Below are 18,495 nucleotides of genomic sequence, written 5' to 3'. Positions count from 1 at the left end.
TATGTAGGATTAAAGAACAATCCATATTCTAACTGTGAGTCTGCAGCCTCTCCTTTATCCCTGATAGTAGGAACATCCAGATAGAATAGAATAGAATAGAATAGAATAGAATAGAATAGAATAGAATAGAATAGAATAGAATAGAATAGAATAGAATACACTTTGTCATTGTGCTACTCCAGTCAGAGCAACAATATTAACTAGAAAAGCACCCAGAGAGCACAGACCTCCACCAAGGCAGATCAGTGCCCCCCCCACCCCCCCCTCCCCGATCACCACCAAAATTTTATCATTTGTTCCTTGTGCCAGTATCAACATTTCCTGACATTTTCATCCAAATCCGTCCATAACTTTTTGAGTTATCTTGCACACGGCCAGACAGACAGACGCTGGCAAAAACATAACCTCCTTGGCAGAGGTAACAAAACACCAGTGCTACAGAAATAAGAATAGAGTGAATATAAAACTACAAGAACTAAAAATAAGACAAGAAAATACAATATAAATTGTACAATGTAACATAAGAACAGAGCTAAGTAGAATAAAAAATAAAAATGGACAAAATATGAATAGACACAAATTTACAGTATGTGACAGTATGTATACGTATGAACAATATTAACAATATTAAGAATTACTCATGAAAGTAGTATGTATATCTATAAACAGTATTAACAATATGTATTGCCTGTGTAACAGTCTATGCAACAGTATGTACACCTCTGAACCTAAGTCAATATAAACATACTGTATTTATAGTCTTATTAGATTCTGTTGGGTTTCTGTAAATTGGCTTGAGTCTGGTTTCGACCAGCTCTATATGTGAAGTGTCATGAGATAACTTTTGTTATGATTTGGAAATAAAATGTGATTGATTGATAAATTATTGTATGCTGTGAATGTTTTATCCTATTTTTTTTAACACATTTTTACCGTATATATTATATATTTCTGTATATTTATATATTTTTTTTTATTATTTCTTACCTTGTGTCTCTAATGTTGGCTGTCTGTTGGGATGGGCCAGCATTTTAGTTTTTTTTTGTTGTTTTTGGTTACTGCTATTGCAACCAAAGTATGTATGTATGTATGTATGTATGTATGTATGTATGTATGCATGCATGCATGCATGCATGCATACATGCATGGATGCATGTACGTACGTATCTATCTATCTATCTATCTATCTATCTATCTATCTATCTATCTATCTATCTATCTATCTATCTATCTATCTATCTATCTATCTATCTATCTATCTATCTATCTATCTATCTATCTATCTATCTATCTATCTATCTAATAAATATTGCATTGTTACTGCAGAACAGAAGTTTATTGCATGGCTTATTGCACATAAATTCACACTGGACATACATGGCTAGTTTTTTTTATTCTGGTCTGGACTTAGACGACTGGTTTTTATCTCAAACATAAAAAAAAATTTCTGTAGTGTTTATCAGTTTCTTCCTCTCTGCACTTTATTACAGACGATATTTTGCACACATAACACCCCTGTCAACTACATGACAACTTCACATTTTTACACTGAACTAATTAACATCCTTACTCGAGTACAAAGCTCTTCATCATCACATTAGGTCACAGGACCAGATGCTTTTAGAAGTTCCTCTCACTAACCCTGAGCTGAGGAGGTCTGGTTTACAGTAGTATTGCTTTGTATGCAGTACTGGAATGACTTGCAACACATTTAAAAACTAGACCCCATTAATCATTTAAGCCACTTAATTCTCTACTTGCATCTACTTTTATTTTGAACAACACCTGCAACTGGTTTATCTATTTGTCTAACTCTGTTTCTACGCGTATTATTAGTGCCCTGTTTAACTGAACCACTTTATCATTTGAATGTAAATACAGTCACGGGAAAACATTTTTAGACCACCCTTGTTTTCTTCAATTTTTTGTTTATTTTAATGCCTGGTACAACTAAAGGTACATTTGTTTGGACATATATAATGATAACAACAAAAATAGCTCATTAGAGTTTAATTTCAGAGCTGATATCTATCCATTTTCCATGGTTTTCTTGATAATAACCAAAATCATTTCAGTTCTTACATCAGTATCTATGGTATTGTACTGACAAAAACAGTGCTTTTAGGCATTCCATGTTTTCTTTTCTGTCTGTTTTAGTCACATGATACACACAGGAGTTAGTACTTGATTGCATAACCATTGTTTTGATGACTTTGATGGTCTAATAATTTTTTCTGCGACTATATATCTGTTGTACTCGGGTCTCTGTTGAAAATGTAATGTCCAACGAAAAGAATTAATTAATTTCTTTGGGTGGTAAAGTGAAAAACAACCATAAGTTGTATTTAAAAGACTTTTCTGCAGCACCTTTTATTACTTTCAAAATGTGTGTAATCATCTAAAAAAAAAGCAAAACAGCTGAATTGTAGAATCTCAGTTAAGATGATCAGATGTTCTATATACTCTACAAACTCTCCGTTGATGGGTTTTAACCCACCATTTATTGCTGTAGACAGTTTTATATTGTTAATTTTAAACTGGGTAAAACTATTTCTGTTGTCAATTGTTGGAGGTTGATCTGTAATTTTAACCACAACCCACAGAAAGTGAGAGAAGATGCTTATTTTTTTCTTTTACATTGATTCAGGGCTGTTTCTTTTCACATGATAAACACCTTATTATAGCCCTGATTAAATTCATACGCATTAAATGTAAATTAATGTGGGTAAAGTCTTTTTTTTTCATTGAATATCCAAAGCCAACATAAAAAGGAGCAAACATAACAGTTGTGCAATTAACCTAACATGAATCATCCCGGTTCCTATGATCAGGTGTCTGTCAACTACTACAGTCACGGAAAAAATTATTAGACCATCAGAAGTCATCAGAAACAATGGTTGAGCAATCAAGTACTAACTCCTGTGTGTATCATGTGACTAAAACAGACAATAGAAAACATGGAATGCCTTAAAGCACTGTTTTTGGCAGTACAATGCCATAGATATTGATGTAAGAACTTAACCCTTGTATAGTGTTTGGGTCTGCGGGACCTGTTCTTTTTTTCTTTCTGATTTTTTATTTTTTAAAGAAGAATGATAAGTAATACTTTTTAATGCATTTTTTCCTCTCATATCTTGATTATATTACATTTTATCAAAAAACAAACTAAAAACAAGTAGCACTTTAATTCATAAGTGTGACCTAACAAAGGCAAAAGGCAAATGTTAAACATATATGCTTTTTATATTACTTGTAACTGGGATGAAGTAAACATTGAGTATTTTAAGATAAAATAGTTTGATTATGTTGAATTAAAAACCCACAAATGCAGCGGGTCCACCACACCCATGAACACTGGCTGAATAACAAAAATATAAACACCACACAAGGGTCAAGTGATTTTGGTTATTATGAAGAAAACATGGAAAATGGATAGATATCAGCTCTGAAATTAAACTCTTATGAGCTATTTTTGTTGTTACCATTATATTTGTCCAAACAAATGTACCTTTAGTTGCACCAGGCATTAAAACGAACAAGAAATTGAAGAAAACAAGGGGTGATCTAATAATTTTTTCTGCAACTGCAGAGTCATGTTCTGTGTTTATTTGTTCAGTTGCACATATCTACGTGAAACACTACTCTGAGCCAAACAGCAGAGTGTAATTTACCACATGAAATTCATCAGGTCTATAATAGAGACTGTTGTCCGCGGCGCAGGGGTCGATATGTGACCGTGGCCAGTGCCCACTCCTCGCTCCACCTCAGTATGTGGTTACAAAACAAACAGAATACAATAGTCATACATGCCAGATGGGCTGAGTGTGGGGTAATTGCAGTGTGACGGAAGGTGGACCAAACCCCCTGGCAGCCAAAACCAGGGTTTGTATTTTTATTTATTTTTTATCTATTTTTTGCAGCCTGGATAGAAAACCAGGTTGATGGGGGTCAAGCTGGGAACACTTCATTTTCTCTACATGCATCCCAGATGGTCTTTTCTTCAGATCACAGTCAGATCATATTCATTTTTTAATAAAATATGCAAGTTTTTTTCTTTCTCTACCGACAAATACACAGTGATTTTTAGGTCACATGTTTTAAGTGTATTGTGTGAACATTAGTATCTGTTAAATTCACGTTTCTATTTTACTGACCTATGATAAATCGGTGGAGCATCATCCTTAAACTGTGACCAGGAATTAATCAGCACTGCTTTTGATCAACAATGAAACCAGACGAATTTAGAGATTCAATTTTGTCACCGTTTGCTTTTTTATTGTCCTTTTCAGTTTATTGTACATCTATTGTGGGTCAGTGTTTATCATCCCTGGAGTTAATCTTCTGTCCTCCATGATTGAAAAGAACAAAAAAAAAGGAAAAAAAGGACATTCACACACAAGAAAAGTACAAAAAAATGATCACCCATTCAGCACTGAAGAAGCTATATAGAAATTAAATATTGTTTTATGCAGAAGGGGAAAAACTGTAGTTACAGACAATATCTCAATTGATCATTTAGAAAAATAAATAGAATTTTTTAACCATAAATCCTAAAATATGTCCATAATCTAACTGCAGTAAACAGAAATTAGGACTAAAAGCTGATTATATGCAAAATAAAATCAACTCATTATATCATCTCTAATGTTATATCCATGCTTTATTATTGACCGTAAAATAAATCATTACATAAATACGTACATTGTTTACATAAATAAACAAACAGTCAAGATTGAAAAAGACACACTGTCTCAGTGAAGTCCATCGATGCTGCATGTCTGACGAGTGTAGATGATATGTACATCTGAGCTCTACTACAGTTCATGTGGAGTCGGGTCGGAGGGGAAAAGGTACCAGTAGACGGCTTTTGGCTCTGTTAGCAGGAGGTGAAAGTTTTCCAGAAGAAGTTTTTACAGGGGGCTTTACGGTCACGCTGGGGCAGTGATAACCTGTTGTAGACAGCCCTCTCCTCCAGACGAGACTCCAGCGGCTCCTCAAGATCCACAGGTGACGCTTCCCCCGGCAGCATGTTGGAGTCCAGAGCTCCGTCCAACAAGCCCGACACCAGCTTTAGGATCAGCTCCTTACGTTCTTTGCTCAATTCCTGTCAGTATAGAGAGGAAAAAGGAAGAAAAGGAGGACAATGGGTATCGTAAAGTGGAACGATGCACTGTTTAACAAATAAAAAACACAATCATAGTGCATTCCTTCTTGTTTTTACTTTATTTCTTGGGGAAAATGTGACTAAAAATTGCATTATTTATCATTTTAGCATTAAAAATCAGTAAGGACTGAGCATAATTTACAGTAAACAATAGCTGAAAATGATAAAAAATAAATCAATTATAAAAGCATACAACTATGATTAATGAAAGATACATTTAAATTCACAAATAAGCACTAGAAAATAATTTTTAGCTTGTTTTGGAAAAAGTTTTAGTTAAAGCCGGTATAAGTAAAAAAGTACAATCCTTACAACATTTAAATCATTAAATTTACAAAAACAATTAAAATATTTCAAACACATCATACTACATTCACTACCTATCTGAATATAATGTTAACCGAGATGCTCAGGGTTTTTTTTTTGCCCGAAAAAATAAGCAAAAAATGCTGAAATTAAAAAGAAACGTGCCAACAATGAGAGCATCCTCACCCTGTTCACGTGGACGGGGCTCCTGTCGTCCACAGGAAGCACGGCGGCTGCTCTAACGCTGAGCAGAACCCCCATGAGAGCCGCTAACACCACCAGAAGCTGCATGCTGTGACAGAAGTGCAAGTGCAGAGCTGGAGTCACAGGAGCCTCACGCCGATAGGAGCGTATGAGTATGAGAAGGGAGCGAGGGAGAGAGAGAGAGAGAGACGGTGCCTCAGAGATCCAGAGGAAAGAGGTGGAGGCTGGAAACAAGACTTGGAACTGTTTCTTCTGCTCTACCTAAAGTCCCCCACTCTTTTATACTCCTCTCCCCCCCTACCACCACTAAGTCTAGCACTGACGTAGAGGCTGGTGGGTGTATGACGGAGGGTGAGGGTGTATGTGTGTTTGCGTTTGGGGGGGGGGGGGGTGTAAGCGTGGAAGAGAGGGGGAGATGATGGGGTCAGGACAGAACAAATGGAACCATTGAACACTTAGGCTTTTTGACAAATTGTGAGGTGCTCGTATTCATCTCATTCAAGAGGGAACATCTGCTGCAAACGGCTACGTCACCGGGTTTTTGACATCGACGTCTAACTAATGTATTGACAGTTGTGATCGAGAGTTTCAAATATGACTTCCTCCAGCAGGCGGGCGGGCGGGCGGGCGGGCAGACATTCACATATCCCATCAGCTGTGTAATATCGAAAAAGATGACCTCTAACCTCCCCTAATGCACAAGACAGAAAAAAGGTCACACTCCTCCAGTCTGTCAATGAAGAAAAATATTCCAACTGAACATAGACTTAGTTATTGTTGATTACTCAGGCCTTTGTTTGTCTCTACTTCCGTCACGGTGTTTCTGCTTGTAACACCTGCAGATTACAATTGAACGGTCTGACACTTGGCTTGGCTTGACAGGGAGACCTCCCTTCAGGAAATGCACATGACAAATCTAAAGCAGTAAAAAAGTTTCCCCCCAGCAAACACACGTGTATAAGTGCTATTGACGCACATAGGTCAACATGAACATGTGCACTGATTGTGATTACAATGTGTTAAAATATACTTGGGCCCAGTGCTCTGTAGTTAATTGGGAAATACAGGTATTTGGTGCAGGAAACAGACTGGAGCCACATTTAGGACAAAGCCAGATGAGTCATCTCACCACTAGCAGTGGTGGAAGAAATACTCAGATGAAAATTATACTGAGAAAGTGTACCAGGAGTATGAAAAGTAAAAGTAGTCACTCTGATTGGATTAACCGTACTGCTGCATTAAAGAATGAGGGGAAAGAAAAAAAAAATCAGCAGCATATTTGTGGTGTTCAGGTGCTTCCTATTGAAAGAAAAGAAAAAGGTCAGACAATGAAGAATCTGTGTATCATTCGTTCTTTTCATACAACTGTTACACGGATTTGGTCCATTTGCTTATTTACAATTTTTAATTTGTGCATTAAATCGAAATAATGAAAAATACCTTATTTTTTGGTTTTTGATTTGTACATGAATAATAAATAATTTTTTCATTTTCCAAGTGTGGATTCTCAGTTGAATATGAAAAGAACGTATGATACACAGATTGTGAAGCTCACTCCATTTTGAAGTAGCACATAGCCGATGATACCCCATTTTAAATACAGGATTTCCCATTTTTACCTCTGCCAAGGAACAGCAGAGGTTATGTTTACCTCCGCCAGGAGGTATAGTGATCACTTTGCTTTGTGTGTTTGTTTGTTAGCAACTTTACGGGAAAACTATTCCAACCATCTTTACCAAATTGTACCCACAGATAGGCCTAGGCCCTGGAACCAACCCATTAAATTTTGGGCCAAGTAGGCCAAAGTTCAAGGTCACAGCAAGGTCACAAAATCTCAAATTTTCCTATCTCTCATCATTGAGCAATTTTTGAAAATTCATAAAAATTTCAAAGCGACTGAGTAGCCTCCAATTTGATGCACCTGTAGCTTATAACAATATCTTTTATCTGGCACAAAACTGTCCACATCCACTGTGGAATGTGGATTCTGTGGACATTTCAATTTAACATTGAAAATCCCATTTATGACACATTTTTCATTATAACTCAACAAATATTGATTGGAATTTAATTACCATGTTTGACTGCAATTTTTCTTCTGTGTGGAACAAACTTGAAACTGTTTAATTTAAAAAGAAATAGTCGATCCACACATGCACACCGTTCGGGGTGCTTGGTGGAGGTTTGCATTCTCTGGACACGTGTTTCATCTGGGTTTGTTTGATTGTTCGCCTGTTAGCAAGATGATAACTCATAAAGTTATGGACGAATTTGGATGAAATTTTCAGGAAATGTTGATACTGGCACAAGGAACAAATGATTAAATTTTGGTGGTGATCCGGGGGGGGGCTGAGCTGCCTTGGCAGGGGTCTGCTCTCTCCGAGTACTTTTCTAGTCTTCCTTTTATTTTCATTTCTTAATAAAGAGCAACACTTATTGATTATCAGACATACAAAAAGAAGATCATTTAACTGGATCGATAATATTTTATTGGACGTAAATTGAAAATATCCTACTGTTGGCATTACCCTGAACAGTATCATAAGGGGCATCTGTTCTGTGTGGAGTTTGCATATTCTCCCCATAGTTCTGAGTTCACTCCAGCTTCTTCCCATCATCCAAAGACATGAACCTTAATGAGTTAACTTGTCAATCTAAAATCGCCCATAGGTGTGAATGGTTTTCGTCTCTATGTCAGACTGTGATGAACTGGCGATGTGTCTATGGTGAACCTCGCCGTCGCCTGATGGTTTCTGGGATGGGTTCCAGCATGTTGGCGACGGTGTTCCTACAGATGATGAATGACTTTTTGTATCACAGTCTCTCAGAATTGCTTCTAGTTGTATTTTTATGCTTTATTTACCTTTTTTTTTTTTTTTTAAATCAAGTTCTTTATATTGAAGTTCTCTCAGTATAATACAAGTGCAGTGCTGAATGGTCCATACAGAAATCTGAAGTAAGCATGGGTGGATATCAATTGCAGCTAGCACCATTACAAAAACAAAACAAAACTGAACGAACAAAAGGCTGTGCATAAAATAATCCCTCCTCAGTCATTGCCAGTACACTAGACATAGTAAAGGATCACTATCACAACAGAAACCTGCACTAGGAGTAAGTATGAACTGCACCTAAATGTCAAGCATTTACAGGGTCTGGAAGGTTTTTAGGAAGGGATCCCACACTTTGTGGAATTTCCCATTTGATTGCTGAAGTGAGCATTTTTCCAGTCTTAAGCAGGACATAATATCTTCCAACCATTTATTTACCTTTTAAACATTAATAACTGATCCATTGTTTCTTATTCATTCCATCCCTGTTCTTCACATGCTCCTTTCCATATATTCCCATTTGCATTTTTTGTTTTGTTTTGTTTTTTTACAGTGATATGCATACTACCATTTTTGTCTTTAATATTTAGTGGCTTAAGTGAATCAGTGCAGGGAAGGTCAATGCTGTCGGGAAAGGGTTTATCAAACAAAATGTCTTTGGCAGATGAACCAAACAACATTGAAATGGGGTTCAGAATTATTAGAAGGGGTGTCACTAGCTGTGCACACTTCCAAATGGAGTGAGGTTCATATTTTGATGCTTCCTTTTGTAAAGTGGTGGCTGAAACTTGAGATTTGTTTTAAAGGACAAACCCGAAATGCATACCTTCTTATCTTGTCTGTTGCTAGATTTTTCTTTCTGCAGTCTCCTTGAAACTGAAACGAAGATCGTTTAAAAATAAATAAATAAATAAAATAGATGTTCAATTTGTTAAATTTTACTGGTGTGCTGGTATCACATCATGTTCTATAAGATTATCATGTTTGTAGCATCGCGTTCCTTTGAGAACAACCTTTCATAAGCTCAGAAAAACAGGTCTGTTTTCTACTTTGCAGCAAAAGCATGAGTTAACCCTTTAGGGATCACTCATTGAAATACTTTGAAATTCAAATTTTCAACCATAGTGTGTTAGTGGACATCGTCATCTACCTCCTTTTGTCATAAAACATCCAAGCAGCACTTGCTAAAAAGTAAACATGCAATAAAACAACTGTTATCAGGTCATAAACCAACAAAAAACACTCATATTCACTATTTACAGCTACAAAATGTCTATAAAATCTCTCTGAATCACTGTATAGTTATAAAAACCAACATGTTTCTGGACCTCACTGAGGCATGGGAATGGCTCCATATTTAATGTTTGCGGAAATTACCAAAAATGGTCACTTGCCTGATAAAGGGTTAAAGAGTTTTTTAGGCTTAAATAGGAGTAAAAGTTTAATCAAACCATAAGGGAGCAACTTCAAATTTGTTGATTTTCAGTGTTTGACATAAAATAAAGGTTGAAGATTGGTGCTTTTGACTGATCTGGAAAGGAATTAAAAACTATAAAAAGGAACTAAAGCTGGCGCACAACATAGTGGAGCAAAAACTACAATATTTAAAAGTACTCAAGTAAAGTGCAAAGTACCTCAAATCTGTAACTAATACTTGAATTAAAATAATTAGTTACTTTCTACCTCTGACAACTGCAACCTACTTGAAATGTAATGTACTTCATCCATCCTACACATCAAACTTCTTGCTAACTTTGTTCTCCACAGACATATTTACAGTACAATACTCTGACAGTAATAATACTGTATGACTGGCACAGGCCGTAGCTGTGGTTACAATAAAACTTTAACAGAATGACTCTATGCTGTGTAGACAGAACATATTCACTGAGCACATTTGCGCTCCATTCCATTTACATGAAGGTAAAACAGCAAATAAATGCATACAGTGGAGAGTGCATGAAAATATATTAAAGGTCTTCTGTGTGTCGTCCATGCTACTAATGAAAAAAAATCAGTCAACTTGTTGCAAAATTATTACAACAGTTAAAATTGACAATTCATTTACAAGATACATTTTGTAATAGGACACCCCAGAAGCAGTCCTCAGCTTATAAATGGGGGCCCTTAAACATGTGATAAGAAACACAATTTACATTATAATCTTTAATAAATTCAAATGTTCTCAATAACTACAAACATATTTTAAAATATTTGCCTATCTAATGATGTTTCATTTCCTTGTCCGGAGATCTATTGTAGTCAGCATATTCCAATATTCTCAGATAATTTAATAGTCACACATGGGGCTTTATCCACATAAATGAGTTTACATGATTTGTATATCAGCCATGCGGGGTTTAGGGTAAGGCGTATTTTTGAAGTAGCTCTGTTTGTTTATGTTTCCTTAGCTAAATAATAACCGGTTCCTACACTGGAAAAAAATCTAAATCTCACCAAGTGCATTTTTTTCATTTCCAGTCAAAATATCTCATCACACTTAAAATAAGACATAATCACCTAAAGAGTAACTTTTCAGTGAGATATAAGAGCTTATTTTTAGACAACAGATATTAAAAATTATTATTTCAAGAAATCTTACCAAGATAAATTTTCACTTGTTCCATTGGCAGATTTTTTGCTTAATTCAAGATTTTTTTTTATGGAATTCAAGCAAAAAAAAAAAATCTGCCAATGGAACAAGTGAAAATTATCTTTGTAAGATTTATTGAAATAAGATTTTCAAAAAATGGTGTGTAGGGCAATTTTTGAAGGTTACAGTTGTTAAGAGCTAATGTTTAATAAGTAAATAAATTATTTTCTACTCTACGTTAAATTACCATTAATTTGGTTGGTTATGTTTTTTGTTTTTTGATTTAGTTTAACTTTTTTTTTTATGTTTTTGCTTGTTTGTTTATTTGCATTTTACCTCCAACAAGGAGTTCATGTTTTCATCGGGGTTTGACCGTTTGTTAGCAAGATAACTCAAAAAGTTATGGACAGATTTGGGTGAAATTTTCAGTAAATTTCGATACTGGCACAAGGAATAAATGATTAAATTTTGGTGGTAATGGAGGGGGGGTATGTCTGCACTCTCTGTATGCTTTTCTAGTTTTTTCTTTTTCTTATATATTGAACGCTGGGTAGCTTAATTTGTTATGTAGGACAGCCATCAATATAAGCATTATGCTTCTGCCTCTACCTTTTCAGTCACTAACCTGTTGGTAATATTTGTAGTGTTGACGGTGGTTATATTATGTGATGACTGAATAAAGAATTTCATCATCATCATAAGATCTATTGTCTATTATACAGGGTGGGGAAGCAAAATTTACAATATTTTGAGGCAGGGATTGAAAGACAGTGTATGACCAATTAGTTTATTGAAAGTCATGAGAATTTAAATCTTCAAATCCTATTTTACTGCATTTCTAACGGTCTTGTTGTCTACCTGAAGTTCAATTGCCATTTTTCTCATGGATTTGGATGGATCCTTTAGGATTTTGGATTTTTGAGCTTTAATAAAAGCTTTGGTACGTTTTTGTTGCTTCCTCCACTTCCAGCCTTTTCCTCGTAATAGTTTTTCTCATAGTCATTCTCTTCTTTCCATTATAAACAGTCTTTATGGACACTCCAACTATTTTTGAAATCTCCTTTGGTGTGACGAGTGCATTCAGCAAATCACACACTCTTTGACGTTTGCTTTCCTGATTACTCATATGGGCAAAAGTTTCTGAAAAGGTATGGATAATAGTGTTAGGTATGATTATGACATCAATATATGTTTGCTTCCCCACCCTGTACAGGGTGGGGAAGCAAACTTTACAATGAACATTTAGTCGTTTTTTCTCAGCAGGCACTACACCAATTGTTTTGAAACCAAACATATATTGATGTCATAATCATACCTAACACTATTATCCATACCTTTTCAGAAACTTTTGCCCATATGAGTAATCAGGAAAGCAAACGTCAAAGAGTGTGTGATTTGCTGAATGCATTCGTCACACCAAAGGAGATTTCAAAAATAGTTGGAGTGTCCATAAAGACTGTTTATAATGGAAAGAGGAGAATGACTATGAGCAAAACTATTACGAGAAAGTCTGGAAGATACTATTAAAGAAGAATGGGAGAAGTTGTCACCCGAATATTTGAGGAACACTTGAGTAAGTTTCAGGAAGCGTGTGAAGGCAGTTATTGAGAAAAAAGGAGGACACACAGAATAAAAACATTTTCTATTATGTCAATTTTCTTGTGGCAAATAAATTCTCATGACTTTCAATAAACTAATTGGTCATACACTGTCTTTCAATCCCTGCCTCAAAATATTGTAAATTTTGCTTCCCCACCCTGTATATCACTGAGAAGTTATTCTAAGTGATTATGTCTTTTAAGTGTGATGAGATATTTTGACTGGAAATGAGAAGAATATACTTGGAAAGATTTTTATTTTTTCCAGCATAGCTTAGAAAAAGTTTGTGATTTACTTCTGCTAAACTGTTTATGTGCAGTGTTCGACTCCTTTTATATGCCGATTATTGAAAGCTGATTAAAACCTGCAAAAAGAAAGGATTGGAAGGGTTTCACAGGCTGTCTGCTACCTCTAGGAAAATACTAAAATAGTACAATTTATAGAATTTCTTGTCATACCTGCAGGAAGCACAGTAGGCTTTACTTATAGTCTAGTGTGCCAAGGTTCTTATGTTCTAATGGATTTGCTGCACTTTCAAAAGAGTTGGAGGTATTTTCTTCATGTAGCGCTGATGTGAAAAAGGCCTTGAGCTAAACCAAAGATTAGCTGACAGTTGAAACGGCTAAAAATGCCAATTCAGTGTGTTTGAAGACCGATACAACGACGGCTTCTTTAAAGTTATCTTCAGTCACCCTGAAAGAAACTTCAGGCAGCGAGAAACGTCAGAATGACGACAGATACAGCCTAAGTAGAAGTTCTCCCAGATGATTTAATGTACGTGGAAGTCTACATTTTATTTACTGACCAAATGTATGGCCTCAAGTGCATGTCGCTATAAGAGAACGGAGTCGAATCAGTTCAAGATTTTATACAGAATGACGTAGATGCTTTATTACAGTACTTAACAGCACTCAGATGCTGGTTCTGTACTTGTACTACTTTCCAGAGCAGATTTTTATATTTATAACCGTTTTGCACCTTGATTTGAAGGTTGACAGAGGAAACAATGGACATGCAACAAAAGTCAAAGATAAGGAGATGAACTTTGACCTTCTAATGTCCCACCAAGCATGGATATTATTATTAAATATAATTAAATAAGAATAGAATAGAATCTTTATTTTGTCAGTAGTAGTTTGTCACATATGTGAACATGCACCACACACCGAAATTTGTCTTCTGCCTTTCACTCATCACTAGATCATGCATCACACACACTGCATGCTAGGAGCAGTGGGTTTGCCATGTCAGGTGCCCGGGGAGCAAATGAGGGGGGGTTTAAGTGCCTTGCTCAAGGGCACATCACCCAACAACTCTCCGCTAGTCCAGGAAATCGAACCTTCAGTCCCAAGCCGACTCTGCAGCCATCTAGGCCACGGCTGCCCCAATAAATGATGCACAGGTCTGTCCTTTATATCGGCTCATTTTATGTCATCAGAAGCAGGTTCCAGTTCCAGAGCAGTGCCTGTGTCAGCTGTGTACTGTATTCACGCAGGTTGGTCATGTTTCAGCAGAAAAGCCATGATGACTGAAGTCTTGCACAACAACAACAGGAGTTGATGCAACGAAGGGCAACAGTGACACGTCACACTGTAAAACGCTGACTGATTGGAACAATGCAGCGCTGACAAGGAGTGTGTCATCTATCCAAGAGAGCTTTCTGAAAGTCTGTCCTGTCACATCAAGCTTATATTTAAGTGGACCACTACATAACAGATTGAAGGGTGCCATCTTGTGTCAGAAAACTGAAACTGCACCTCACAAGAACAACCCAAATGTCAATGGAAACACAGGGGATTTGAACTAGTTTTCGCAAACTTTGCCATATCAGTTTCTTTATATTTTTTGTCATGCATTTGTGACGTACACTGAAGAACATTTATCAGCATTTTATATGTTTCAAAGACTTTAATTGGTAAATAAAACACATTCATGCAAAAATGTGAATTTCTGTCAGTTACAAACAGTACAGTAGTGAATAATGTCAATGAGGGCTGTTTGTTTATGGATGATGTATTGATAAATATGCTGTAATTATTGAAGAAAATTGTTGAATTGTTGAGTCTGTTTGTATGACTGTACCACTATGATCATATTGTTGTGTATAATTCAATTACTGCACAATGTATTCATTGTGGTTGAATGCTAAAATTAGGAAAAATGTATTGTTTGATTCATGTATTAAGTTAGTGTTAAAGGTGTAAAAGCACTTGAGGGGTAGGATTTAATAAGTTTATACTTCTTCCTACTGCTTTTCGACCATGGAAAACTCTGACTGGCCCCTACTTGAAGATAGATTCTGTTCATTTAAATGTTATTTTGTTTTTGTCCTATTTGGCTTTGTTTTGTTTTATTTCTTTGCATGTTCTAAATAAATAAATAAATAAACACAACTGTAGAGTGTTTCAAGTAGGCAAACTACTAAAATGACACATTTAGGGTCATGGAAGGATATACACATATATATACTTTTTATTTTACAGTTGCCTGTCTGTAATGTAACCTCCAACATGAAGCCACCTCTCACTACATCATCATGTATGCATGTGTAATACTCTAGAGGAGTTCAATGTAAATTATATCATTCAGATGTACTCTTTTTGGATTATTAATCACTTCTGGACCCGTTTTAGGTACCAGATGGTCTTCATTTGTTATTTTTACTTGAGAATATCTTTAAATTATCATTAATTCAAATAAAGCTCATTTCCTCATAATACTAAAGCTAATATTTCACATCACATGCTTAATTTGTACTCAAACTGCATTAGTTTTGTTTTTGTTTTTTTCACATTCATTTACAAAGTAACTTGATCATGCTGTGTTGTATCAAGTATTTGATGTAAACTCTAGTTAAATCTCCACAGTACCAGTAGATCATCCACTCACTTGGGTCAATACTAAGGGTTCAACTCCAGTAAATCAGTAGTGAACTGTGAGCACTACTGCTGGGCCTTTACCTTGGCAATCACCGCCAAGAAAATACGTCTGCACTGACAGAAAACCTCAAAAACTAAAGATAAAAAGATAAAAATAAAAACAAAAAATAAAGAAAAAAAGAAGAAAAAGAAAGGAAAAAAAAATAAAATAAAACCTCAAAAACAATAGTATGTTGAACTGAAAGCACTCACCAGCTGTAATCCTCTAATTAACGGTGACGAGGATGTCAACAACTCTTTATCGTTTGTATGCTTTCAGCCTTTGTATTGTGGATTTTCCCGGCGTTGAAATCAGGTTCATATAAATGTCAGGATACGTGATTTCCAGACACATATCAATATTCATAGACCACTTGTTGTTTGGTAGCTTGTATGGATCCATGTCCAGTCCAACTGTCTTTAATTTCATGTTATATTCCACATTTTTCCTGGTCTTGCTGTAGTTACTGCTGTGCTCCGCCATGTTGTTTGTTGTTGCCACTCAGTCCGACTTACAGGGGCGTGGCCAAGAGGGGAAGTGACGTATGTGCATTCCCTCTATTTTGTAAATAAAGTATGAAAAAAAAAAAGTTTGATCCGAGTTGCAGAGGTGAAAATAACCTTTGAACTTTTCAACATGGCTGACAGCAACCGGGGTTCAATCCCGAATGATAAACAATGCTTTTAACATTCTGCTGCTGTTAGCTGATGATTTTGCATATTTATAGTGTACATAAAAAATATTTTACAAAGAAAAAAAAAAAAAGTGGAGTTTGCATGTTCTCTTCGTGTGTGCGTGGGTTTTCTCCAGGTAAACATGTAGGTTAATTGGTTAAGCTAAATTGCTCAATGTGTGTGTATATGTCCCTGCAACTAGTTTTCCCCAGTGAATGAAAGAAAAATGCCGTAGCAGATGAATTAACACGTTCAAAACTGTTTAACCAAGTGACAAATGGTGTGTAAGCCATTTTTCATTTCGCTACGACAACAAAAGCATTGGTAAATTTGAATTCGCAGGCGGAAAAAATCATATTTCCGATAGCACGTGAAGGCAGCATAGGGCCTTTCTACCACTCAGATCTGCGTCCAGCTGTAGAGTTCTAGTGGATCCAAACTTCTTCCATTTACAGATGATGGAGGGGACTGTACCGTCAATGCTGCAGAAATGTTTCTGTACCTCCATATCATCTTTTCTCTGAGGTCTACTGACAGTTCCTTGGACTTCATGACTTGGTTTGAGCTCTGACATGCACAGGTGTGTGTTTTTTCCAAATCATGTCCAGTCACCTGAATGAACCACAGGTGAATCCAGTCAAGCTGTGGAACCATCTGATACATGAGTGGAAACATTATTATTTAGTAAATTTGCAAGTTTCAAACTTTTTTCTCTTTGTTATTATGAGGTATTGTGTGTAGAACTTAACCCTTTCATGCATACTGGTCACTACAGTGGACAGCTATTCTACAGCTGTTCTCTTGTATATTCATGGATTTTGTTGTTCTTTTCGTTGTTTTTTTTGTTTTTTTTTTTTTTTTTACACATGTCTTTATTAAGGTTTTAAGACACTACATGTCTTTTCTGACATGAATTGGTAATATTATGTAGATCTCTCCTGAGGATAAACCCCCAGAATCACAAGCCTTCCCCACAGTTTTCACACACTTTATCAGTAAATACATATTTCTGTGCGTCAAAAATTAAACGTGTGTCCAGCTGAGTGGACATTTTTGCAACTTCATGAAAAATAGGTTCATAAGAATTTTTTTTGTCATCTATACTTTTCTAAATGTATTTTTGAAAAAATTTTAAATTATTTTTATTTAATTTATTTATTTATTTTTCAGAAGAAAATTTTCTATCACATTGTTTTTTTCATGCCTAAAGAGGAATAAAAACACTCGGGAAAAATTTTTTGATTAAGGTTCTCATAATTCGTGCATGAAAGGGTTAAAGTAAAACAAATAATAATAATAATCAATTTTGTAATAAGGATATAACTCAAAATGTTATCAAGGTCAAGGTTACTTGATTTGTACGCCTAGGTAGATTTGTTTTGCAGTCTAGGTGATTGCTTTGGTATTACAACAGTACATACGTTGAACATGTAAGACAGGTACTTGATCACGCTTACAGACAGGACAAAAAGACAAGAAGTGCTCAGTGCCACCATTCATCAGTATAGCAGCATGGATAAGTTAAAGAATAAAATAAAAAACATCAAATAAATAGAAACAAGATGCAATAAAACACAATAAAAACCAGAAAAGATAAGAAAAATCCAGGATAAAAACCAGCATAAGAACATAAATTTAAAAAAAAAAAAAAAAAATTTGAAGTCACAATAATAATAAATTGAGCAAAGAAATGGGATAAATGACTAAAATAAGTAAGTAAAGTGCAATGTCACTATTTCTTATTGAGCTCAGTGACGGCGACAGGAACAAAGCTGTTTTTATAACGCTGTGCCCTGCACCTTGAGATTTAGAACCTGTCCAGAGGAAAGGAGCTGAAATTCGCCTTGTAAAGAATGGGAGTCATTGTTAAGAATTGATGAAGCCATCCTCTGTACCTGTTTATAAAGTATAGTGTGTTGTGAATACTTTCCAGATTAACTAGTTGTATTTTGAATTTTGCACTTTCTGATGTAGTTTTGCTAACTGACCTCCTTCCACTGTAGAATAGTTGAGATTTTTAAAGCAACCCCCCCCCCCGCCAACACTGAAGACAAATGAAATACAGTCAAGATCGAACATTTACTTTTTATGACAGATTTAACAGCTGGAAAATGCTGCAAGCAAAAGATTAACCCATAAGGACCCAGTGCTACTTTTGTGCCAGTTCCCAAATGATTTTTTTTTTTCTATATTTGACCTTCCTTA

The 18,495-nt window shown here is 35.6% G+C and overlaps 1 protein-coding gene across 1 annotated transcript; it reads right to left on the bottom strand.

Moving 5' to 3' along the window:
- Positions 1-4,248: 4,248 nt before the first annotated feature.
- On the bottom strand, positions 4,249-5,935 carry LOC115423186 (somatostatin-1B-like). Its single transcript, XM_030139935.1, has 2 exons — positions 5,657-5,935; positions 4,249-5,104 (listed from the first exon to the last, which is right to left on the bottom strand). Exons 1-2 carry the CDS (start codon positions 5,759-5,761, stop codon positions 4,877-4,879), a joined length of 333 nt encoding a protein of 110 aa, XP_029995795.1. The 5' UTR covers positions 5,762-5,935; the 3' UTR covers positions 4,249-4,876.
- Between the last annotated feature and the right edge of the window lie 12,560 nt (positions 5,936-18,495).

The sequence above is a fragment of the Sphaeramia orbicularis genome, chromosome 7 (assembly GCF_902148855.1).
Source record: "Sphaeramia orbicularis chromosome 7, fSphaOr1.1, whole genome shotgun sequence".
NCBI classification, from domain to species: Eukaryota; Metazoa; Chordata; class Actinopteri; order Kurtiformes; family Apogonidae; genus Sphaeramia; species Sphaeramia orbicularis.
The sequence above is the reverse complement of the archived record's forward strand: the minus strand, read 5'-3'. Positions and strand labels throughout refer to the sequence as shown.

What these genes read in the sequence shown, in the direction of transcription:
- LOC115423186 (XM_030139935.1), bottom strand. Translation starts at nt 5,761, where the DNA reads ATGCAGCTTCTGGTGGTGTTAGCGGCTCTCATGGGGGTTCTGCTCAGC. An exon ending in GCCCCGTCCACGTGAACAGG is followed by an intron (nt 5,105 to 5,656) that starts GTGAGGATGCTC and finishes CTATACTGACAG; the next exon opens with GAATTGAGCAAAGAACGTAA.